The sequence below is a fragment of the Mytilus trossulus genome, chromosome 8, assembly GCF_036588685.1.
Source record: "Mytilus trossulus isolate FHL-02 chromosome 8, PNRI_Mtr1.1.1.hap1, whole genome shotgun sequence".
In the NCBI taxonomy this organism is placed as follows: domain Eukaryota; kingdom Metazoa; phylum Mollusca; class Bivalvia; order Mytilida; family Mytilidae; genus Mytilus; species Mytilus trossulus.
In genome coordinates this window covers 73,527,169-73,553,653 of record NC_086380.1, presented here as the reverse complement: position 1 = coordinate 73,553,653, position 26,485 = coordinate 73,527,169, and the positions used below count along the sequence as shown (strand labels likewise).

Sequence of the window (26,485 nt, the reverse complement as noted above, 5' to 3'; positions counted from 1 at the left end):
TACCGACCAGCGTTACCATTAATATTTATCGTGTTTTTATTTATATAATAAAAGTATGGCGACCTCTTATTGGGGGCGAACCTATGCGATCCACTGGATTGTCAAAGACTGGTTCCCGATCGTGATTTGATTACTATGTTACACGCACATGTAGGCTCTAACGTTGCTGGATAGCACCTCGATCGTAGTGAGTATCGGGAACCAGGACATATTTTTCACCACCCGCCTTATTTGATTTTGAACCCTCGATTGTTTTTAAAATAAGTAATAATGTTATCTAACCAAACAGAAGTGACAGCCGCTGATTTTAGTAGACTTTCGGTAAAAGAAGATGATCCAGAAAACTTTATACCTAAAGCTAATTCCACTCGATGCTCTAGTAGTGCGTCAAGTTGTCCCCTCCAGACAAGCACAAGTAAATGGGAGATATCCGATCTGCAAACAGTTGGTGTTTTTTATCACCCTAAATATACACCTCTTATGAAACTATTGGATATGGTATACGAACAAACAGGGATGTTTGGAAGCTTAACAATCGAACAGAAGGAAATAGTAGAAAGTCTACAGAAACAAATATTTTTTAACTATTCTATGGATGATATTACCTTTGGAGATGACTGTCTGGGCGAGACTCAAAAGAATTTGAATACAATCAAACAAAAGAAAATGGTGTAAGAAAATGGGGAAGTATACTGTCAATCAGACAATCACAGTATGTCTGTTTTAATACCCTGATTACTGTTGGCCAGGGTCCATTAACAGATTAAGGCATTTGCCCTGGGTTTTTAGGCAGTTAAGGGCATACGATACAGTTACAGGGAAGGTGATGGCGTTGCTAACGTAATTTGTTATTTTCGCGACGTCAAACTGTGAGATATCGGGAAAAGATGCATTTTTCGACTGATTTTTATCATTCAAACTGATTTAATTTGAAAACGAGTTCATGGACCCCTATTTTTCAAAACTGCATTTTGTTTCATTTTGCAGGGAGATTATGTGACCCAAATTTCATAAAACTGTAAATAGAGGATTTTTTTTTATTTTGATAAACATGCAGTAAAAAATGACGTTTTTTCCTCAATTCATGAACATTTGATAAATATGAGTTATTTCTGAATAAAAAATTGCATAGTTTTTAGGATATTCATAAAATACAGAAATTACCGATTATTTAACAAAAAACAATTTGTGTTTATCTTTTATAACAAAAAAGTTATGTCTTTCTTTCGAAAAAGAAATTACGACAACAAATCTGAATTTTGAGCAAATATACAAAATTTCAACCTCATTTTACTCAAAAAGTAGCACATGAAGGTATATTTTTCATTACATATTTGATTTAATCAGGTAAAAAGTAGCCTATATGCAAATTTTCATGAACTTGTAAATACAGGATCAAAACTGTATCGTATGCCCTTAAGCTGCCTTATGCAAGCACCCTGGGTTTCTGCTCTACCCAATAAATGCTGAAATACGTGCCATTGTTATCATCTAGCTGGCTACTACAATATTTATAACTAATTCAACAGTTTTTTTTATACTTTTCATTCTGGATTACAAAAAATATGACCAGAAGTCTTTAGAAGTGTCAACTTGACACTATAATCTCTCTGTAATTTTGAATCACACTGGTAAATTTACGTCACTTTTGTATAAAACTCATTGGTACATTTGTATTTATAATGTGGCACTGCAGAAAAAAATATATAACTAAATAAATAATTCAATAATTAATTACCCCAAAAAATTAAATTAAAATTGAATAAATAATTAACCCTTATAAAACCTTAACCATCTATTTTGTGAACCTTCCAGTATCTTTAATAAAGACCCCTAACAAATGTTGAATATCTTCTATGTGATGTTTGTAATTATCATTTTCTGTTGTTGCTAACAATACTTCAGATTCAAGTGTTAGTTTTGCTGTTATGAAGTAGAGTGCTGAGCGGAGTTTTTCTCTAGCCTCCTCATAATTTTCACAATCCAGTAGGTAATGGTCAACATACCAGTCAACTGACCCGTTTTCTGCGGGTGTGACCCGAGATTTTCACAATTCTGAGGGATCACCCGGGACACCCGCCGGGTCATTGAAATCACCCGGGAATTCCGAAAATGACCCGATTTCACCCGTATTTCTTAGCCTTGCGATTGATTTCATAAGTAATATTCTTTTGAAATACCGGCAAATTCGTAATTCTTCCATGAACAGGAAGTTCATCTAGCTATGTAAACTGTCAATTTAAGTGACCCATTAAGTGCATGGCTTTACTTGACAGCTTTGGTGTCAAACACACTGTTAATTAACACCAATTACCTTAGCTTTAGGTCATAAATAAACTGCTCTACATTTGTTTACAAATAGAGTTAGAGTTACTTCCCCTAATTTGTCACCATTCAAAATTATTCCTTATATTTACGTTTTATGGTTGAAAAAGATAAAATGATAAAAAATTTAGAATTCAAATACATTTTGAAAAATAACTTTTCATTATTTTAATACTTTTATACAATTTAAAAAAAAAAAGTTGAACATTATTTTTTACATTTATACTGCCTTTAACTGTATTACTATATTTTCTCTTAGTCTAATTTCCTACTTTGTTCAGAGTTGCCGACCGTGCAAGGGCTGTATAGCCAGTCAAAGTCGTTAAAAACTTCCATTTGTTGTTCAGAGTTGCTGTGTGAGCCAAAAGTCTCAAACATTTTAAATTACAATTGAAAAAAAATTCTAGTATCTCAAAATTACCAAAAGTAAAGAACATAAAACTGTATTACACAAATTTATTAAAATCTTTAAAAGTGCAATGAAATAATAATTAATTAGAATAAAATGACTTAACCAAGTGAACATGCATTGATGTTTTGGTATTTTCCATATACATAATAAGAAAATGTACCATTAATACTGAAATTCAGCTCGAAAAAGTTCGTACGCGTTATGACCTGAGATTTGATTCTTCAATGCAGGTCATGACCTGCATTTTCATCGTCACAGGTTGACAGGTATGGGTCAACTGTTTCTACTTGTCCACAGCTGCATTTGTCGATGAGTGCTGGGCATATTGTTGATTTGTAAAAGTTTAAATTGCAATATCCTGTTCTTCATTGTTCTTAGACTAGTAGTTATTCTATATATTTCAGTTGACGGCTTGTCTTTTGGAAGTTTAAATTATTGTCGATTTTCCCAAAAGTTTTGAAGTTGCACATAGGAAGTAGAGCACATTCTCTAAAGACAAGTAGTTAAGATTTCCCAAATTGCGAAAGTCGTAGGAATATTGTTTGTCGTCAATACGTAGTCAACTACATCAGTAGTCTATTAATATAAGTTCAACTGATCACACTGTTTGTGGCAAATTTGAATTAGAAGACAAAATTTTCGTATCTTTTTAATTTGGACGCATGGATTCAATGGTCCTAGGTCTGCAACCTTCCACTTTTACAGTCAGATTTTCTACTTGGTTACTAGCTACTCCAGACATGCCAGACCGACCTTGAAAGAAAATAAAAAAATAACTTTGCAAACATTTTTACCAAAGTTTCCTAATAAACAATCTCAAACTTATTTTCATCATTACTATTGATGACAGCGATGTTCAATTTGTTCAACTGCTAGCTTTATACAGAAAATCGCTGAAAAATAATGTGTAAATCTGAGTAAAATCGTATCTCACTATCTGTCAAATACAACAGTGAAAACAAAATGGCTGCCGCGAGAAGACAATTACAATATCGCATCCGATTCCTGAAGCGGATAAGGGTAATCCCAGGTTTTGGATATCAACTAAAAAAATCCAGACAGGTGACAAAATACATCTATGCATGGTAAATAAATATAAACACTAGAATTGAAAACCAAAAGATATATGGAAGCAACCATTTGACTTTTAGAGGGGGGCTATGGATTTTTTTTTCGCCACTGGCTAACAATTATCTATCTTTTTACGACAAGTTGAAAGCAATTTTTTATTTCAATTTTAGCATTACAAATAGTGGCAGCTGAGAGTGAAACAAACAATTTTTTTTTTCTCAGGGACTCAAACAAATTTTTCTCCAAAAACTGGAAACAAACTTTTTTTCCAAAACAATCCATAGCCCCCCTCCCTAGAAAATCAAATGGTTGTTGCCTAAAAGAAAATATTTTGTACACCAATTTAAATATCAAAATCCATTACAACGCGACAGCTGGGAACAGTTTATCTAACAATATATACATGATATATGTTCCTGTTAACAGTATAAATTTTCTTTATCAGTGATAAATGTTTGTAATGCGTGTTAGATGCTTTTCCATTTAAACATTTTACTGCAATTTCAAGGGGTATTTTTTTCTTCTCAATTTTGATAGGTCAGTTAAAATAGCTGGAAGTTTCTTAATTAAAAAAAAAGATGTGGTATGATTGCCAATGAGACAACTATCCACAAGAGACCAAAATGACAAAGACAATAACAACAATAGGTCATCGTAAACCTTCAACAATGAGCAAAGCCCATACCACATACATTGTTAGTCAGCTATACAAGGCCCCCATAAGACAATGTAAAACAAATCAAACAAGAATAAAACAAACAAAAAATAACAAAAAACAAATACAAATGTATGTAACAGGGCAAAGTCAAAATAAATGGTTCCTTGCATATATCATGTATATAGCAATATTTATCAACCATGCTGATAATTTGATTGGATTCAATCCACCATTTTCTACATTAGAAACTGCCTGTACTAAGTCAGGAATATGCCAGTTGTTATCCATTTGTTTGATGTGTTTGACCTTTTGACTTTGCCTCGGAGTTCAGTATTTTTGTGTTTTTACTTTTGATTTCAAATGATGTGGCTTGATCATGTGTTGAATATTCCTGCAAAATTTCTTTGGATAATCTCAAGTATTAAAAAAGTTATGTTAAAAAAAGATGCCAATATCAGGAATGCAACACTTTTTTGTGACATTTGGAAAAAATACTTTTTTTTCAAAACAGAATTTTTTTATTTTTTTTATATTCCCGCTTCCCGCATCCGGAAATGTAATCGTGTCCATTTCCCGCACCATTTTTTGTAAATCTTATCAAAAGTTATTTATACTTGTTTTTATAATCACAGTCTTACCTACATGTATATAACGATTTTAAACATATACATGATATAAGAACCCCATTACACTGTGTAAATAATTGAAATAATATTTGATTCAGGATGTGATACACGTGTATCGTTTACACCTGTTTCTATGGACTTAAATTTAAAGTGAAATATACAAAATGTAGGTTCATAAATTAAAGATTTTATCAGATTTTGTATAGATTATTCATGGAAAATCATAGGAGTAAGTTTGGTACATGTAAGTGCCATATTTGGCCCCAATTATAAAGTTCATGGTTACAAGTCAATAATTGTTGTAAGTTGCCTTAAAGACACGTGAGAAAGTTAAACAGAGCTGTTTTTGTCAAAGTTTAATTCTAACACTTTGATTTTTACATCCCAAAAAGGTGAAGATAAGTGATTTGTTCGAAATTTGACAAAATCAGCTGGATTTCAACCAAATAAAGGACCAGGAAACATAGAGTGCAGGCGTCCACAAGCTCAATATTCAAATAAGACATGTTAAATGTCTTCACAAACATTATCATGATTATTTTAAAAGATTTCTGTTGCCGACGTTTGCGCTCTATGTGTCCTGTCAAATATTTTTAATAATCTTTGGAAATTTACTCATTTTCATTGATTTTTTTCGTGAAAAATCAATATAAGTACAACTTGTGACGTCATAACGAAACACAGAAACCTAAAATTTCAACAAAATGGCTTATATCCTATCTAGTCAATGTAATAGCTATAATTTAGCGTGATATTGGTCAATAAATCCGAATTTGAATTTACGCTAAAAAAGGGGGCCATTTTAGGACATTATTGAACATACTCCTTTTGTGTGATAAAACGAAAATGTACTATACAGCTATAAGATCTTTAAGATAAAATGTGAGAATATTGCTTTTATAACATGCTTTCAGATAAGCAAAAGAAAAAGGGGTCACCTAACTTGTTTTCTTGCTATTTATCGAAATATGTAAATTCATAACACTTTCTATTGTAAAATTTACTTTATTGGAGTTATCTCCCCTTATTTGGCAAAGTTTGAAAAAAACTTATCAAATACAAACAAGGTGTTTTTGCAAAATTACAACTGCAGTTATGTTAAAACACACAATTTTCTATTTTATATCAAAAGTCTTTTACATAATTTACATACAACTCTCAAAATTTGCACATTTCATCAAATATATAGACCAAAGATATCTGCTTATTTAAAATCCAAGATGGAGGAAGACACCAAAGCCATCTTAATGATGGTGCCCTGCCATCGTCAAATGACCTGTGCCATTGTTAAATTGTCTTAGGCCATTGTTCAAATTTATTTTGCCTGACCCCATTGTTGTGTTGTTTAGAATGAAAAGAAGGTAGCTGCTGGTGTAAGTATGTTTATTGATATAAAGCGGTGTTTCACTATACAGGTACTTATTTACATAATAAGATGACAAAATGAATTGAACAAGAGCAGACAATTCTTTAACTGCAGTGAAAGCTTTAACTACTTAAAAACATTTTGTAAATTCACGTAAAAACTAAAACTATATTGAAAATAATTTTGACTGAGTACACACAGTTGTACCCCCTCCAATTTCTTTGGTTGAAACACCTTTTAAGTAATATCTCAATACAGCTCGTTTTAAATATGAGAGGGGAGACAACTCCCATTTAATGTCAACATATATCTGTTCAACCAAAATATATGTATTTTAACATGCCGCATAGAACAATTTAGTATAAATATTTTGTTAATCTCTTAAATGGAAAATCAGTATTAAAAGAGTATCAACTGTATAAATTGTATGCTACATGTATATCATATAGATATACAAATTTCTTAAGCAACATCTTTTGAAACAGCAAAGCAGTGCAAGAAAAATAGAAGGTGGAAGAAAGTAAAAATAATAATCAGAACAAAACCAATAGATTCTATCCATGGAAAAGTGGAAAGAATTCATCAGTTAGCGACCATCATCCACTAAATTAAACATTATATGTTGATAATACATATAAGTACATTCATGACATTATAGATGTAAAATAGATATTAAAAAACATACATGTACATGCAAGACTTAGTTTAGTTTATGCATGCATTGGTTCAATAATTTTGATAACATTAAAATTTTAAGAAACTCATTTTATATGACTTTATAAACAAAAACCTGTTTTTATACAACAGCACCGGCGTATATTGTTATCACGTTGGCTGCGTCGTCGTCGGAATACTTTTAGTTTTCACACTCTATCTTTAGTAAAAGTAAATAGAAATCAATGAAATATTAACACAAGGTTTATGACCACAGAAGGAAGGTTGGGATTGATTTTGGGAGTTATGATCCCAACATTTTAGGAATAAGGGGCTAAAAAGGGCCCAAATAAACATTATCTTGGTTTTCGCACAATAACTTTAGTTTAAGTATATAGAAATCTATGAAATTTTTACAAAAGGTTTATTACCACAAAAGGAAGGTTGGGATTGATTTTGGGAGTATTGGTTCTAACAGTTTAGGAATAAGGGCCAAAAAAGGGCCCAAATAAGCATTATTCTTGGTTTCTGCACAATAACTTAAGTTTGAGTTAATAGAAATCAATGAAATTTGATCACAAGGTTTGTGACCACAAAAGGAAGGTTGGTATTGATTTTGTGAGTTAAGGTCCCAACAGTTTAGGAATTGGGGGCCAAAAAGGGGCCCAAATAAGAATTTTTCTTGGTTTTCGCACTATAACTTTAGTATAAGTAAATAAAAATCTATTAAATAATTATCACGAGGTTTATGACCATAAAAGGAAGATTGGTATTGATTCTGGGAGTTCTAGTACCAACAGTTTAGGAATAAGGGGTCCAAAGGTTCCAAGATTAAACTTTGTCAAAAATTGAATAATTGGGGTTCTTTGATATGCCGAATCTAACTGTCTATTTAGATTCTTAATTTTTGGTCCCGTTTTCAAAATGGTCTACATTAAGGTCCAAAGGGTCCAAAATTTAACTTAGTTTGATTTTGACAAAAATTGAAGCCTTGGGGTTCTTTGATAAGCTGTCAATTTAAAAATGTACTTAGATTTTTGACTATTTGGCCCAGTTTTCAAGTTAGTCCAAATCGGGGTCCAAAATGAAACATCAAAAATTGAAAAAATTGGGTTCTTTGATATGCCAAATCTTACTGTGTATGTACATTTTTAATTTTAATGCCCCACCTACGATAGTAAAGGGGTATTATATTTTCTGATCTGAGGCTCTGTTCGTCCGTCTGTCCGTTCAGGTTAAAGTTTTTGGTCAAGGTAGTTTTTGATGAAGCTGCAGTCCAATCAACTTGAAACTTACTGCACTTGTTGCTTATGATATGATCTTTCTAATTTTAAAACCATATTAGACTTTTGACTTCAATTTCATGGTCCACTGAACATAGAAAATGAAAGTGGGAGTTTCAGGTTAAAGTTTTTGGTCAAGGTAGTTTTTGATGAAGCTGAAGTCTGATTAACTTGAAACTTGGTACATATGTTCCCTATAGTATGATCTTTCTAATTTTAATGCCAAATTAGATTATTTCCAAATTTCATGGTCCATGGATATCAAAAACCCCAAGAATTCAATTTTTGTTAAAATCAAACTAAGTTTAATTTTGGACCCTTCAGACTTTAATGTAGACCAATTTGAAAACAGGACCAACAAGAATGTGTCCAAAGTACACGGATGTCCCACTTGCACTATCCTTTTCCATGCTGAATCCAAACATGTACTTAGATTTTTGATAATGGGCCCAGTTTTCAAGTTGGTCCAAATCAGGATCCAAAATTATTATATTAAGTATTGTGCAATAACAAGAAATCTTCATACACTTCTTTAAAGGAATCCAATTCTTCTTTTAAACTGAGATCAAATTTGTATTCAGAGATGAACTGCTAATGTTAAGTCAATGATATTTGGTATGCAAATTTATTGGCATTTGCAAGTATATTTTCTATGGAGATTATATAGCCCCTCTTTAAAGCTCTTATTGATTTTGAAACTTTTCTATAGTCTACTAGTTAATGTTTGTATTTAGATTTGGGAACGACTTTTAAATGCATTTGACATTTGACAAAATTGAACATGTGAATCCTGAAATGTAACTTTTGTAAATTTTCAGATATGTAGAAGACTTTCTGCGAAATACAGTGCTAATGGTGTACTCTGCAATGATGAGACCTCAGCCAGACAAAGTATCAGAAGCAGTGTTTGTCGATTTGTTCAAGTCTCTTGTGAAGATGTGTGGATTAGTTCCCGTGTAAGTAAATACAGTTCACTCTTGAACATAATCTAAAAAGTCACCAGCTTCCATTACATTTATAGGATTTATTTGGTGTTATACATTGTACTTTAAACATAAACTGCAAGGGAATTTATATAATATGAGGCAGGTGATACCTGAGAAATGGGACGAAGTCCATATTAAGTACTTTTTAGCTCACCTGATCTGAAAGGTCAAGTGAGCTTTTCTCATCAATTGGCGTCCTTCGTCCGTAAACTTTTACAAAAATCTTCTACTCGAAAACTACTGGGCCAAATTTACCCAAACTTCACAACAATCATCCTTGGGGTATCTAGTTTAAAAAATGTGTCCGGTGACCTGGTTATCCAACCAAGATGGCCACCATGGTTAAAAATAGAACACAGGGGTAAAATGTATATTTTGGCTTATATCTTTGAAGCCAAAACATTTAAAGCAAATCTTACATGGGGGTAAAATTGTTGATCAGGTCAAGATCTATCTGCCCCTAAAATTTATAGACGAATCAGACAACCTGTTAATTGGTTGCTGCCCCTGAATTGGTTATTTTAAGGAAATTTTGCAGATTTTGGTTATTATCTTGAATACTATAACAGATAGAGATAAACTGTAAACAGCAATAATGTTCAGCAAAGTAAGACCTACAAATAAGTTAAACATGATCAAAATTGTCAGTCAACCCCTTAAAGAGTTATTGCCCTTTATAGTCAATTTTAAACAACTTTTCATCATTTTTGTAACTTGTACAAAAATCTTCTACTCTGAAACTACATTTATAATTGTGGTATATAGTTTAAAAAATGTGTCTGATGACCCCACCTACCAAACAAAATAGCCGACATGGCTAAAATTAGAACATAGTGGCAAAATGCAGTTTTTATTAATATCTTTGAAACTAAGACATTTAGGGCAAATCTTTCAAGATTTAAATGTCCATCAGAATGAGATCTATCCCCTCTCTAATTTTCAGATGAATCCTATAACTCGTTGTTGGGTTACTGCACTAAAATTGGTAATTTTAAAGAAATTTTTTGGTTATTATCTTATTATATATAGACAGAGATAAACTGTAAACAGCAATAATGTTCAGCAAAGTAACATCTACAAAAAAGTCAAATGATCAAAATTGGTAGATGACCCCTTAAGAAGTTATTGCCCTTAATAGCCAATATTGAACAACTTTTTGTCATTTTTGTAACTTGTACAAAAATCTTCTTTTCTATGGGCCAAATTTAACTAAACTTGGCCCCAATCATTACTAGGGATATATTTAAATAAAAAGGTGTCTAATGACCCCACCTATCAACCAAGATGACTGACATCAGTAAATACAGTAACAGGTGAGCGACACAGGCTCTTGAGAGCCTCTAGTTATAATTCTAACATATTTAGATGATAAAAAAGAACCGAGATTACCATAACGTTTCTGATGTTGGTCCTGTTTCACTCAAAGTCTCATGACGAATGAGACCGAAAGATCATGAATATAGAAAAAAAGAGATAACTGCACAAATGAGGGGGGGGGATGGGGGGGTTGGAGTTAACAATTTTTAATTAATTTGGCCCTTTATATCTTGTTGTACGGTGTTGGTCAAGACTCCGTGTTGAAGGCTGTACATCGACCTATAAAGGTTTACTTTTATAAATTGTTATTGTTGAGCCTGCAACTTTTGTTGCAGAAAGCTTGACATATGGATAGTAATCCAGCAGCGGTGTTCACTAACTTCTTAAAAGCTTTATATTTAAGAAAGAGGAAGACCTGGATGCTTCCTACTTTGTAAATAGATGCCATATCATAGATATTTTGTTGATTGTGGTCAGTCATTTCATTAAATCCTTTAATTTTCCCTGTGGATTTATGCATTTGAATCATCATGAGTTCTGTATATATTACTTAAAATTTGTATGAGAGAATTTCAGATCTGATCATTTTGCATAACTTTACTTTAATTTATTTTTTGTTTGTTTTTGTTGCCAGAAGTGGTTCTGAGTGGAAATCAAAACAAAACATTTTACAGTCTGTTGTATCTTCAGAAGCAGATGTAATACTAACCACTACTGACTCACTGGAATCCACACTTTCTCCATTAAATACAATGTGTGTAGTGTCTGTTGTAGAAGTAAGTTGTGTCTAGGTGAAAATATAGCTACAGTTGTTTACTTTCATTTCTGATCATTTCTTAAGGTCATATACAACTTCAAATTTAAAAAAAAAAAGATTAACATGCTTTATATATTTGAATTGCTAAGATTTTTCTCTAGAAAAAGTGAATGTTAACATAACTGTTAATTCAGAAATTATTGCAATGTTTTTATTATTGCCAAATATGCACTAATATACGACAGGGTTATAATCGCAATAATTTAAACTCTAATTTTGAACTTTTTTTATATGAATTTAACATAATTTTTCACAAAATCATAAAAATTAAGTTAGGCAAACGCACAGTGCAAGGTAAAAACCATGACAAAAGACTGTATACCCCCATGCTCTTAATTGTAAATAGAAATAAAAGATTCTTTCAGAAGGAATATAATACAGCAAATAATTTAACAACAGTTAAGGAATAGTTTGATTGACAAATGGGAATGCACAGAAATTATTAAAATAAACTAACATAACATGCCGCATATAACAATTTAGTATAAATATTTTGTTAATATCTTAAATGGCAAAATCAGTATTAAAAGAGTATAAACTGTATAAATTGTATGCTATATCATATACAAAAGTCTTAAGCAACATCTTTTGAAACAGCAAAACAGTGCAAGAAAAATAGTACTGTGAAAGTACTTTAATTCATGGGTATCAATTTTCGTGGTTTGAGAAATATTTACATGTTCGTGGGTTTTTAAATTCGTGGTTTTTAGTTTTCTAAAAAAAAATAATAATTATTTGTAAATCGTAGTAACAACACTAATTAGTCAAGATATGCATGATATAGTGATCAACTGTTACAGATTAAGGACCAGCAGAGGTGTTAATTAGGCCATAAACATGTCACCTAAAGAAATTAGTATCATACTGTATTACACGAATGCTATAAACATATCTTGAATTGTTAAATAATTCTTATCAAAATCAAGTCCAGCATAAAATTATTATTTCTCATATTTATGAGAACTATGAGGATATAAAATGAACACTTTATCATACTAGCCTATCAATACCGGAAACCTGACTTTCATCGAAAATAATATTTTTATGGGGAATTAAAAGATTAAAAGTTGTACAGTTTTGGTTACTAAAGATTAAATTGGTATAAACCTGCATCAGTTGTAGTTCTGTGACTGCTATGAAAGTATTTTTAGATTCAAGGTTATTCAATATATTCTCTATATCATATCAGTACTTTCAGTTGTCAAACTTTTATGGGGTTCTTCCATGTCTTTTTAATTTGGACAATGGTTGTTTTATTTCGTTGAACACTTAAATTCGTGGATAAAGTCATCCTCGAAAACCACGAAAATTGGTTCCACATGAATAAAAGTACTTTCACAGTAGGTGGAAGAAAGAAAAAAATAATAATCAGAACAAAACCAATAGGTTCTATCCATGGAAAAGTGGAAAGACTTCATCAGTTAGCGATCATCATCCACTAAATTAAACATTATATGTTGATAATACATATAAGTACATTATAGATGTAAAATAGATATTAAAAAACATACATGTACATGCAAGACTTAGTTTAGTTTATGCATGCATTGGTTCAATAATTTTGATAACATTAAAATTTTAAGAAACTCATTTTATATGGCTTTATAAAGACAAACCTGTTTTTAATCAATCATATTTCATTTGAACAAATATAAATTGATTTTTTCCCAATCATATTGTTCAAAATGTTACTTTTAGGTAATACAGGGTTGGCTTAAACCCAAGTTTTACTAGTAATACTAAACTGTTATTAATGACTGGCTGTTTCTGTACTCACTATTGACCCTGTTATTAATTTTGAATTCAGCTTATCAAGTATCTGTGATATGTTCAAAAACAGGAAGTACCTAACACACTTCTTTAAAGGAATTCAATTCTTCTTTTAAACTGAGATCAAATTTGTATTCAAACCTGTCCTTTTGCAGGTATGACATTTTTTGTTGAAAATGATGAAATTTGCTGATAAGATTTAAATAGGTTTAAAAAGCATCCTACTGAACTAGTTCCAGAAATATATGAAAACATTAAACAGTTTTATATATATATGTGTGTCTTTAATTCAGGTCAAAAATATGACTGCACAATTGAATAGAACAGAGGAAAAAAATGACTGCCCAATGAGAACAAGACCAAGGAGAAATATATCTTCATATTCCACATCCAGTGAAGAATCTTTTTATGAGGAGCCTTTTATCTTTAAAAGAATAAGAGATAGAGTTCTTAGTCAGCATGGTGGAGAACTACTTATGCATGTAATTGAATACAACAAATGGAAAAATAAATTTGATTGCAAAACAAAGAAGTCAAAATATCGTCCAGGAATGATAGTGGTTGGAACACAGGTAAAAAAATTAAGATACACAGTTTTAGTCTAATTTTTGTGGCATTTGATATATTGGTCATATTATATACTTGCATGTGGTATAAAAAACACTTGAAAATCTCCATTTTTAAGTGCACCAGTAACTACCTTGAACATATTGTTTGTTCAACTTTTTCAGTAATCAAAAGAAAGTTCAAATTCAAAGAAATAAAAAAGATAAGGTATATAATGGTATATAAAACAAATTATTACAAGAACTATCTTTAAAAATGGTATCTGACGTATTTAAATTTGAGTATATGTTTAAAACTATCATTTCAATAATCTTCAGAAGCACAATCACTTAATGATGCAGGACCTCTTTGATAAAATCTCCATCTAAATGTAACTAGAAGAAATTTTCTACTGTTTTTATTTGTAAAAAAATCCAGTGCAAATAGCAAGAAACAAATATACATTTACTACTGCTACATTAAACTTAATTCATGGTTAACAAAGCTAGAAACTATTGGTAGTAAAAGTAGTATCTTTCTGTTTACATTCACCAAAATCCCGCAGAAATCTCACATGCGCATGTGCGTTCTAAAAGTCATGTACGTTCGTACAACAAAGTTTACAATAAAAATTATATTATTGTCCCGAATGAACAGCTGCAAGGATGCAAAGAGCTATTGGAGAAACAAATATTTTAATTAAAATTTAAATCTTTGCAACATTTAGTTCAAATATTTATAGTTTTTCACTTGCTTTCCATCACGATATTATTTTTGAGATGTTTATTCAAACACAACCAAATCACCCACCATGACAGCATTTTGCCCAATCACAGAAAAGATTTTCAAGCATGTGTATTCTGTTGCCATAGTTAAGTGTCATTAGTTCAAAGGGCACAAACCGAAACTATAACGACTACACTGGAGAAAGATTCCTAATGTAATTTTTTTTACACGCATTTTGAAGGAAATTGATGACATCAGCCAAAAATATAAATTGAAAATTTATTTCATAAAACTCTAATACTAGTAGTTTTTGTCGAGCCTCTGACTTTTGTAGCAGACATTGGGAAAGTGATGCAGTGGTGGTGTTAGCTAACTTTTGAAAAGCTTTATATTTTAGAAGGTGGAAGATGTGGATGCTTCATACTTTGTATATATAGATGCCTCATGTAACCAAGTTTCCATCAGTTTTCATGGTTCAGTGGTTAATTTTTCATACTACCGCAAAATTTGCCAATTTTTTCGTAGTATATTGCTATCACGTTGGCGTCGTCGTCGTCGTCCGAATACTTTTAGTTTTCGCACTCTAACTTTAATAGTAAAAGTGAATAGAAATCAATGAAATTTTAACACAAGGTGTAAGACCACAAAAGGAAGGTTGGTATTGATTTTGGGAGTTTTGATTCCAGCATTTTTGGAATTAGGGGCCAAAATAGGGCCCAAATAAGCATTTTCTTGTTTTTCGCTCAGTAACTTTAGTTTATGTGAATAGAAATCTATGAAATTTTGACAAAAGGTTTATGACCTCAAAGGAAGGTTGAGATTGATTTTGGGAGTTTTGGTTCTAACAGTTTAGGAATTAGGGTCCAAATAAGCATTTTTCTTGGATCGAAACCGTTACTTTAGAATAAGTAACTAGAAATCTATGAAATTTTGACAAAAGGTTTATGACCACAAAAGGAAGGTTGGTATTGATTTTGGGAGTTTGGTCCTAACAGTTTAGGAATAAGAGGACCAAAGGGTCCAAAATTAAACTTTTTTTTTGTTTGATTTCATCAAACATTAAGGTCAAAAGGGTCCAAAATTAAACTCTAGTTTGTTTTTGACAAAAATTGAATCCTTGTGGTTTTTTGATATGCTGAATCTAAAAATGTACTAAGATTTTTTATTAAGGGCCCAGTTTTCAAGTTGGTCCAAATCAGGATCTTAAATTATTTAATATTAAGTATTGTGCAATAGCAAGAAATTTTCAATTGCATAGTCCTCGGCAATAACAAGAAATCTTCAATTGCTTTCTATTGTACAAAAACAAGAAATTTTCAATTGCACAGTATTGCGCAATAGCAAGAAATCTTCAATTGCACAATATTGTGCAATAGGAAGTATTCTCAATTGCACAGTATTGTGCAATAGAAAGAAATATCTAATTGCACAATATTGTGCAATAGCAAGAATTTCAATTGGAGTTATCTTTATTTGTCCAGAATAGGTAGTTGAATCAACTTAAATCATTGTTTTATACAATATACAATGTATATTCACTTTTACTAAACCAACTGATAAATTAAAACAATCTTTACCATTCAGTGCTAACAAGCACTTTTTTACATTTTAATATTTTATTATGTATTTAAATGAGTAATTATTGTTGCAAACTCCATTAGAAATTTGAATTGAGATCAGTTTTGGAATAAAGGATAGGGGGATGTGGAAAAAAAGGGGGGGGGGGTTCAATTTTTCTCATTTGAAATTTCATAAATAAAAAGAAAATTTCTTCAAACATGTTTTTGAGAGGATTAATATTCAACAGTATAGTGAATTGCTCAAAGGAAAAACCAAAATTTTAAGTTCATTAGACCACATTCGTTCTGTGTCAGAAACCTATGCTGTGTCAACTATTTAATCACAACCCAAATTAAGAGCTGAATCCAGCTTGAATGTTATGTCCATACTTGCCCTAACCATTCAGGGTTCAACCTCTGCGGTCGTATAAAGCTGCGCCCTGCGGAGCATTTGGTTGTGTTTTGGTCTGTTTTTTTCTTATACTGTATGCAATAGGTCTACTTTATTTGGTGTATGGGGTTATGGTCAGGTGTTAATTTCCAACTGACAGGTGTCATCTGACCTTGACTTCATTTTCTTGGTTCAGTTGTCAAAGTTAAGTTTTTGTGTTATGGTCTTTTTAGCTCACCTGGACAAATCTCAGGACTTGGCGTCTTTCGTCGTCAGCGTTAACTTTTACAAAAATCTTCTCCTCTGAAACTACTGGGCCAAATTTAATCAAACTTGACCACATTCATCATTGGGGTATCTTGTTTTAAAAATGTGTCTGCAGGCCTCGACAATAACGCTTGTCCTAATGTCTGCTACCAGAGGGAAAAAAGGTCGGAAAGGTAAAAGCTGTATCAAACTTGTCCGCAGGGATGGGTTGATTACTTTGAAATGTAATCGATTAAATTACAATTACTTTGCTAATTAAATGTAATTGGTTACATTATGATTACATCCTATTTTATATGTAATCGATTACATTAGATTACTTTTCTTTAAAGTAATCATGATTACTTTAGATTACTAATGATTACATTGTATATTGCAATATCAAAGTTTTTTAAGCTCACCTGGCCTGAACGGCCAAGTGAGCTTTTCTCATCACTTGGCGTCTGTTGTTGTCTGTCGTCCTGTGTCCGTCGTCGTTAACTTTTACAAAAATCTTCTCCTCAGAAACTACTGGGCCAAATAAAATCAAACTTGGCCACAATCATCATTGGGGTATTTAGCTTAAAAATTGTGACCCCGCAAACCAACCAAGATGGCCGCCATGGCTAAAAATAGAACATAGGGATAAAACGCAGTTTTTTGCTTCTAACTCAAAATCCAAAGCATTTATAGAAAATCTGACATGGGGATAAAATTGTTTATCAGGTCAAGGTCTATCTGCCCTGAAAATTTCAGATGAATTAGAAAACTGGTTGATAGGTTGCTGCCCCTGAATAGGTAATTTTAAGGAAATTTTGCTGTTTTTGGATATTATCTTGAATATTATTATGGATAGAGATAAACTGTAAACAGCAAAAATGTTCAGCAAAGTAAGATTTACAAATAAGTCAACAGGACCAAAATGGTCAGTTGACCCCTTTAGGAGTTATTGCCCTTTATAGTAAATTTTTAACCATTTTTTGTAAATCTTAGTTATCTTTTACAAGAATCTTCTCCTCTGAAACTAATGGGCCAAATAAAATCAAACTTGGCCACAATCATCATTGGGGCTACTAGTTTAAAAATTGTGTTTGTTGACCCGACCAATCAGCCAAGACGGCCACCATGGCTTAAAATAGAGCATAGGGGTAAAATGCAGTTTTTGGCTTATAACTCAAAAACCAAAGCATTTAGAGCAAATCTGATAATGTTTGATAATGTTTATGAGGTCAAGATCTTTCTGCTCTAAAAATTCCAGATGAATTTGACAACTGGTGGTTAGGTTGCTGCCCCTGAATTGGTAATTTTAAGGAAATTTTGCTGTTTTTTGTTTATTATCTTAAATATTATTATAGATAAAGATAAACTGTAAATAGCAAAAATGTTAAGCAAAGTAAGATTTACAAGTAAGATAATTCAGCAGGACCAAAATGGTCAGTTGACCCCTTTAGGAGTTATTTCCCTTTATAGTCAATTTTTAACCATTTATCGTAAATCTCAGTTATCTTTAACAAAAATCTTCTCCTTTGAAACTACTGGGCCAAATAAGATCAAACTTGGCCACAATCATCATTGGGGTATCTTGTTTAGAAATTGTGTCTGGTGACCCTGCCAACCAATCAAGATGGCCGCCATGGCAAAAAATAGAAGATAGGGGTAGAATGAAGTTTTCTGCTTATAACTCAAAAACCAATGAATTTAGAGCAAATCTGATGGGGGGGTGATATGGTTTTCAGGTCAAGATCTATCTGCTCTAAAATTTTCAGATGAATTGGAAAACTGGTTGTTAGGTTGCAGCCCCTAAATTGGTAATTCTAAGGAAATTTTGCTGTTTTGGGTTATTATCTTGAATATTATAATAGAAAGAGATAAACTGTAAACAGCAATAATGTACAGCAATTTAAGACTCAAAAATAAGTCTACATGTCCAAAATGGTCAATTAACCCCCTAAGAAGTTATTGTCCTTTATAATCAATTTTTAACAATTTTCATAAAATTTGTAAATTTTTACTAACATTAAGTTCATTATAGATAGAGATAATTGTAAGCAGCAAGAATGTTCAGTAAAGTAAGATGTACAAACACATCACAATCACCTCAACACAATTTTGTCATGAACTGTCTGCTTCCTTTGTTTAATTCACATATGGACCATAATTTGGTATTCGGCCTTTGGTTTCTTTTTGTATCCTTTTTTATAAGTTCTAAAATTTTAACTTTTATTTTGTGGGTTGTGTTGGTGTTAGAATAGTATGAATGGAACAATTGAGTTTTTCGAGAAAAAATTAATACATTTTAATTCACCGTTTACGTGACATGAAACCAAACAGGAAACCAATCTTTATTTTCTTTATTTTGCACAATATAATTCAAAAGGCATAAATAAACACCATTACTAGTGTTACTTGCTTCATGTTAATATTTAAAATCTGTTTTCAATGTTATATTAAAGTTTTTTTTAAACCTGACAGGAAACCATAAGAAACCGAAAGCTTTTTTTTAGTTTTATTTTATTGCAAAATCTGCTTAAAATAATCTGAACAGTATACTTTTTCTTAAAATCCATCTTAAATGTAACAGTATTATAAAACTCCTAAATATGTGCTTGTTTTGAAAACAATTAGTACAATTTATTCAGAATTTTCCATATTTTCTCCATTGATACAGGATACCATAATCGTTGTATCTTGATGTTTAAGCAAAAAAAATGTATTTATATTTGGTTTTGATATTCCAGTTATATACAATTTATTCCAAATCATTGGCAATGTAACATTCTTTAAATCCAGTAAAGAAAAAAACTTTTAACTTGGAATTAAAATCTTTAAAATAGGCACAATGTGATACTTGTGGCCTGTACACCATCTACATGGTTTCCACATTTTAACCTACTTTAGTGGGCTAAAATCAATAAAGTACTTCCTTTCAAGTCATGCATGGTAAAAGTTTACTTCTCCTTTGACAAGTTTATTGCGTTTCTGATAAGTGTTTGCAGAACATGAATAAAAAATATTAATTAAAAACTGTGACAGGATTTCAACTTTGTACATTCTAAGTGTAACGGTATATTAACATGTATTTGTTATTAATTATATTTATTCACCTAAAATATCCAGTAATATTTACTGCTGAAGTTAAATCAATCCAACGAGCATTGGTACAATGATAAGAGACGTAATTTTGATTGATTTTTCCAAGGACTCTTCACGTCATTATCGGGAAACGAAGTGTGTTCTAACGTCTGTCAAATATGAAATCGATTTTGTCAAGTCATTGGGCATTTATTTTCACACAGGATCGTATGTAACATTATGCACATAGGAAAAATAACAGACCACCGGCGCAATCTCTTTGACAATTGTATTTTCCTCTTTTAAACAAGACGAAACAAGTCTACAGATTATGTTTGCTAACATCCCGTTGGAAACAAAAACAATGTTTAGACCTAGTATTTCGTACATCCGGCCGTAATGGCGTTATCACGTGTTAGTCACATGTTTCACGTATGACCGGAAATGGTTAGAACGTAAGGACAAAAACAATTTTAATAAATAACTGGACTTCTGTTTCGTGTGAAATGTAACGCATAACGACAACATAATTTTCTTACTTTATTATTACGAAGATCAAAACAAGGATGTAAATCATCTCGGATTTACCTGTTTGAACATCTCGCGAGAGTTCATATTTGCATATTGTTTTTAAGAATTCTATTACAACAAAGCAGATTACATCATCTAAAAATTGCGTTACGAAATCGGACTCAAAAATCACGCCACTGTTCTTACATCTGCTACATAAATACTTATAGTTCTCTGCATTTTCTTCTCACTATTCTTATTGGTCGATGTTCTTTGTTATTTGAAAGCAAAAGTTACGAATTTGCCGGTGACGTTTATCTATAAATCAGTCAGCGTTATGCTCTTCGGAAGCAATAAGTAACGCGAGAAACGACACAAAAATACGGTTGTAGAATCTTTGAAATTCGTATATTTAAATTTTTTTTCTAGGGAAGAGTAGCATACACTTGTATGTTGATAAAAATAATGGCATCTTTAGATGTAGTTGCAACTTTTCTTACAGTAATTCACATTTTATCACTTTTCTATAGTTATAGGAAACGGAGCCCAATAGCAAATTATGGTCCATATACCAAGGTGAGCGACCCAGGCTCTCCTCTAGTTTATGCTAAATATTGAAAAGCTGAACTAGGTTTAATCATCAGTGTCTTCTTCACTGTAATCACTGTCCTCATCATCAGAAAAATCCTCATTTTCATTCTCAGAAGAGGCCTCCTCATCATCAATGAAATCCTCATCCTCATCAATGAAATCCGCATTGCCATCATCAATGTAATCTTTATCTTCATCATCAATGAAATCCTTACTTTCATCACCTACTTCCTCATTAAGATCATAACTTTCAGTAGAGTCACTTTCACCATCTTCACTTTCCCTGTTATCTTCTTGCTGCTCCTCAATGTCATTGTTGTCTTTTTTGCTATTTTTATACGCCCGTGGTCTTTCAGACAGCCATGGCTAAAAATAGAACATTGGGGTAAAATGCAGTTTTTGGCTTATCACTCAAAAACCAAAGCATTTAGAGCAAATCTGTCTGGGTTAAATTGTGTCTCAGGTCAAGATCTCTCTGCCTGCTAATTTCAGATGAATGGAACAACCCGTTGTTGGGTTGCTGCCCCTGAATTGGTAATTTTAAGGAAATTTTGCTGTTTTTGGTTATTATCTTGAATAATATTATAGATAGAGATAAACAGTAAACAGCAATAATTTTCAGCAAAGTAAGATTTACAAATAGGTCAACATGATGGATATGGTCAGTTGACCCCTCTAGGAGTTATTGCCCTGTATAGTCAATTTTTTACATTTTTCTTAACTTTTGGTAGATTTTTAGAAAATATTTTCCACTGTTATTACTGGGCCAAGTTCATTATAGATAATTGTTGCAACAAAAATGTTCAGTAAAGTAAGATCTACAAACACATCACCATCATCAAAACACAATTTTGTTATGAATTTATCTGTGTCCATTGTTTAATATGCACATAGACAAAGGTGAGCGACACAGGCTCTTGAGAGCCTCTAGTTAACAATTGTCATAATTTTTTTTAAATTGCACATAGACCAAGGTGAGCGACACAGGCTCTTTAAAACTTGTAGGTTTAAGGAACTACAGGTTCTAAAGAGCCTGTGGTGCTCACCTTGGTCTATGTGCATATCATATTGTAAATATTTTATGATGTACATGTTAGTCTGTTATGTTTTATTGGACCGTGACCTTATTTTATTGGTTTATTGCTCAGTGATTAGTTTTTGAGCTTTGGTCTTTTTTCTAAACTATGGGCAATAGGTCAACTATATGGAAGAATTATAAGATGTACAATGTACATGTCTGCCTGGCTGTGATATATAGCCTTTTTGTGATAATGCAGCGTAAAGCAAACAACAATCAATCTGCCTGGCATGGTTCATCTGACCTTGGCCTTATTTTCATGTTTCATTGGTCAGCTTGCCATTTTTGTTTTTATTTTAGGTTACTCTGACTCTTTTCGACTATAGTTATGATCATCACAGAGAATTAAAATCTAAAAGTGTTGTTGAAAAAGGAAGAAGCTGCATATACTACTCAGAACAGAGAGATTTTTTAAAGAAAGAAGACCGTGATATGTTGCTTGAGGCATTTGTAAGAATGACAAATACGGAAAAAGTATAAATGAAAAAGATGTGTGAGGTTTTTGGCAGAAATTATGGTTTGTAATAGACATGATAAAAAAGCAATGTAAACACAAATAAGGATCTGGACACTTCTGTTTTTTTTTAGTTTGAATAGTATCCATAATATTAAGAAAGAGTAACAAAATTATTTTACAAGCTTGCACATTTAGAGAAGCATGACATACCATTTCTTCTTCTTTTCTTTGAATAGCTAAAATTTCAGATTTAATCCTCGAGAGTACCTAGCAGGGTGGTCAAAATGGTGTAGATTTTCAGATTTTGTGTCCAGTTTGGGGAAAAAGCTGAAATGAAAAAAATAGATTTTTTTTTATGTCAGTTTTCAGACCTGATAGGCAAGAAATAGTCTTTTGTAGAGAAAGCAGTATGTTGCAATAACTCTCATACTCTTTTCACCAAATCTGAGGCCAAAATTTATTTATATATATAAGCCTTAAATCCTTATGTCCTTTTTGAAATCTGTGTCCAGTTTTTATGTCATTTGGAAAATTATGTCCATTTGAAATGTAGGGCCTTAAATCCTTGTCCTTTTTAGCTCACCTGACCTGAAAGGTCAAGTGAGCTTTTCTCATCACTCGGTGTCCGTCTTCGTCCGTCGTCTGTAAACTTTTACAAAAATCTTCTCCTCTGAAACAACTCGGCCAAATTTAACCAAATTTGGCCACAATCATCATTGGGGTATCTAGTTTGAAAATTGCGTGGCATGACCGGACCAATCAGCAAAGATGGCCGCCATTGCTAAAAATAGAACAATGGGGTAAAATGTAGATTTTGGCTTTTAACTCTGGAACCAAAGCATTTAGAGCAAATCTGACATGGGGGTTAAATTGTCTATTAGGTGAAGATCTATCTGCCCTGAAATTTTCAGACAAATCGGACAACCCATTATTTGGTTGCTGCCTCGAAATTAGTAATTTGAAGGAAATTTTGCAGATTTTGGTTATTATCTTGAATACTATTATAAATAGAGATAAACTGTAAACAGCAATAATGTTCAGCAAAATAAGATCTGCAAATAAGTCAACATGAACAAAATTTTCAGTTGACCCCTTAAGGAGTTTTTGCCCTTTATAGTCAATTTGTTACGGGATTTTTGTGACAAAAATGTCGGTTATTGATTTGGGGAGGTACGGCGGGTGGGTGCCCGGGCAGGCGGCAATCAAATGTTGTCCTTACATTATCTCATGAACCGATCAACCAAAGCATTTTTAAAATTTTAATATGTTGTTACTGACAACTAAATGAAGGTCAAGTTAAATAATGCCAATTTTGACTTTTACCGTTCAGGAGTTATGGTTCTTGAAAGATTGAAAAATGGAGTTTCCAGTCGTGTCCGTGCATTTACTCATGAACCGTTCAACCAAAGCTTTTAAAAAATTTTAATATGTTGTTACTGAAAACTAAATGAAGGTCAAGTTCAATAATGGCGATTTTGACTTTTACCGCTCAGGAGTTATGGTTCTTGAAAGATTGAAAAATGGAGTTTCCAGTCATGTCCGTGCATTTACGCATGAACTGTTCTACCAATGCTTCCCAAATTTAAGTAGGTTGTTACTGATGACAAAATGGAGGTCAAGTTCAATAATGACGATTTTGACTTTTACCATTCAGGAGTTGTGGTTCTTGAAAGATCATAGAATGGCGTTTCCATTCACGTTGTTGCATTTACTCATGAACCATTCAATCTAAGCTTTTCAAATTTTAGTATGTTGATACTGATGACAAAATGGAGGTCAAATTTGATATTGACGATTTTCACTTTCACCATTCATCAGTAATGGTTATTGTGATATTGCCAGGACAAAAATTAATGTTAATAAATCTGGTTTGCTGTCGTTGTGACAGCCTCTTGTTAACCATTTTTCAAAAATTTTAGTATTCTTTTACAAAAATCTTCTCCTGAAACTACTGGGCCAAATGTAATCAAACTTGGCCACAATCATCATTAGGGTAACTTGTTTAAAAATTGTGTGGCATGACCCGACCAACCAACCAAGATGGCCGTAATGGCTAAAACTAGAACAAGGGGTAAAATGTAGATTTTGGCTTATAACTCTGAAACCAAAGCATTTAGAGCAAATCTGACATGGGATAAAATTGTCTATTAGGTCAAGATCTATCTGCCCTGAATTATTCAGACAAATCAGAAAACCAGTTATTGGGTTGCTGCCCACAAATTAGTAATTTTAAGAAAAGTTTGCAGATTTTGGTTATTATCTTGAATATTATTATAGATAAAGATAAACTGTAAACAGAAATAATGTTCAGCAAAGTAAGATCTACAAATAAGTCAACATGAACAAAATGGTCAGTGGATCCCTCAAGGAGTTAGTGCCCTTTATAGTTAATTTTGTAAATTTTTGAAAATATTTTCCACTGTAGTTATTTGGCCAAGTTCATTATAGATAGAGATAATTGTAGAAACAAGAATGTTCAGTAATTAAAGATCTAAAAACACATCATCACCGGAACACAATTTTGTCATGATTTTATGTGTTTATTGTTTGATATACACATAGACCAAGGTGAGTGACACAGGCTCTTTAGAGCCTCTAGTTTTCAAATCTTTGTCTTTAGTCTTTTGCAAATCTATCCATGGTTATTTCTTTGTAAAAATTTCAGCTTCAAATTTATATTATAAGCATTTACTTGCCATTATTTTATGAACAGAGGCTAGCTTAAAATGCATATTTTAAATATGATGAGCAAGATATTTTATTGATGAAGATTTCAAAAAAATATAATACTTGTTTTGGAGTAATCTCCCCTGAAATATTCTCACCCGACCCCTTTACCCCTTCTTAATTGCTAGCAGTTATTGGCTGTAAGGCCAACTAAAATTAATGAGTAGATATTCACCCAGATTGCTAAAAAAAAATCGTGCTGGTGGGAGGACTGAAATTTATGAGTATTCATGATAAAGCCATGGGACATTTTGCATTACATTGCAAGACACTTGACCATGGAAAAATCAAACGGGAGTGACCTTGTGTAAACTGGAAGTAGCTATTTTTTGTACTCATTTAATGCAAAAGTGTATTGAACAATATGTTTTGGGGAAAATTATCAAGTAATTGGACAATAACTTGAGTTAAGTGTATGGATCTCAATAACTTGAGTTAAGTGTATGGATCTCTCTTAAATTGTACCACAAGATTCCATATCACAAAGGGAAAGCTGTGATTGAGTTTGGGGGTAATTATGGACTTATCTTTATTATATTTATTTCTTTAAATGCTGGACTTGTACAATTATTTGTCACTTATTTATTTATAATCTTTACAATATTGTTGATTGAAATTCATACACTGAAATTGTGTATATTTAAAATGATTTATACCATGGTCATCAAATTGTCATTTTAATTTAATGTATTTGATGGTATGTTCTATTTCTTAGTTAAGTTTAATTTTAAAATGTTATGTATATATTATGTCTGTTTATAAAAAATGAATTTTGTCATTAGAAACTTCTCAATACCAGTAACTTGTCATTGATTGAAGTGAAAATAAAGTAAAAAATATAAATTTCATTCTACAAATGTATTAATAGAAATTACTATATTTATATTTTCTTAATCTATTTTACATATATAGTTAATAATTGTGTTTTTTTCATGTTTTTATACAAAGTTGATATTCATATACAAACTTTATGGCAATTCTTTATTCACATTTATGAATAAGGGTCTTTAAATGAAGGTTGATATTTAAAAAAAATGTTTTTACAGACAATGAAATAGTTTTTGCAGTGATTTTGCTAGCACTTGTTATTTTCATAATTTACGAAACAGTTTTCTAAATGGGGAAAGAATTTCAAATCAATTTCGTCACTTAATTCTGAAAGTATAAAGATATTTTCCAATGAAAATACTGTGAACCCTACCTGTCTCTGTGTTTTTGACAAGTTTTTGATCCCACTATTTGAAATTACAGGTAAAAAGGTAGTGAAATTTTGTGGGACAATCGGGAAGATGTTTGT

At 31.9% G+C, this 26,485-nt stretch overlaps 1 protein-coding gene across 1 annotated transcript; it reads left to right on the top strand.

The window, feature by feature from the left end:
• The first annotated feature begins 208 nt into the window (after nt 1–208).
• LOC134681393 (uncharacterized) lies at nt 209–25,919 on the top strand. The gene is made up of 5 exons (XM_063540995.1): nt 209–671; nt 9,214–9,351; nt 11,333–11,474; nt 13,579–13,857; nt 22,305–25,919. The coding sequence occupies exons 1-5, from the start codon at nt 271–273 to the stop codon at nt 22,482–22,484; spliced, it is 1,140 nt and encodes a 379-aa protein (XP_063397065.1). The 5' UTR covers nt 209–270; the 3' UTR covers nt 22,485–25,919.
• Nucleotides 25,920–26,485: the final 566 nt, after the last annotated feature.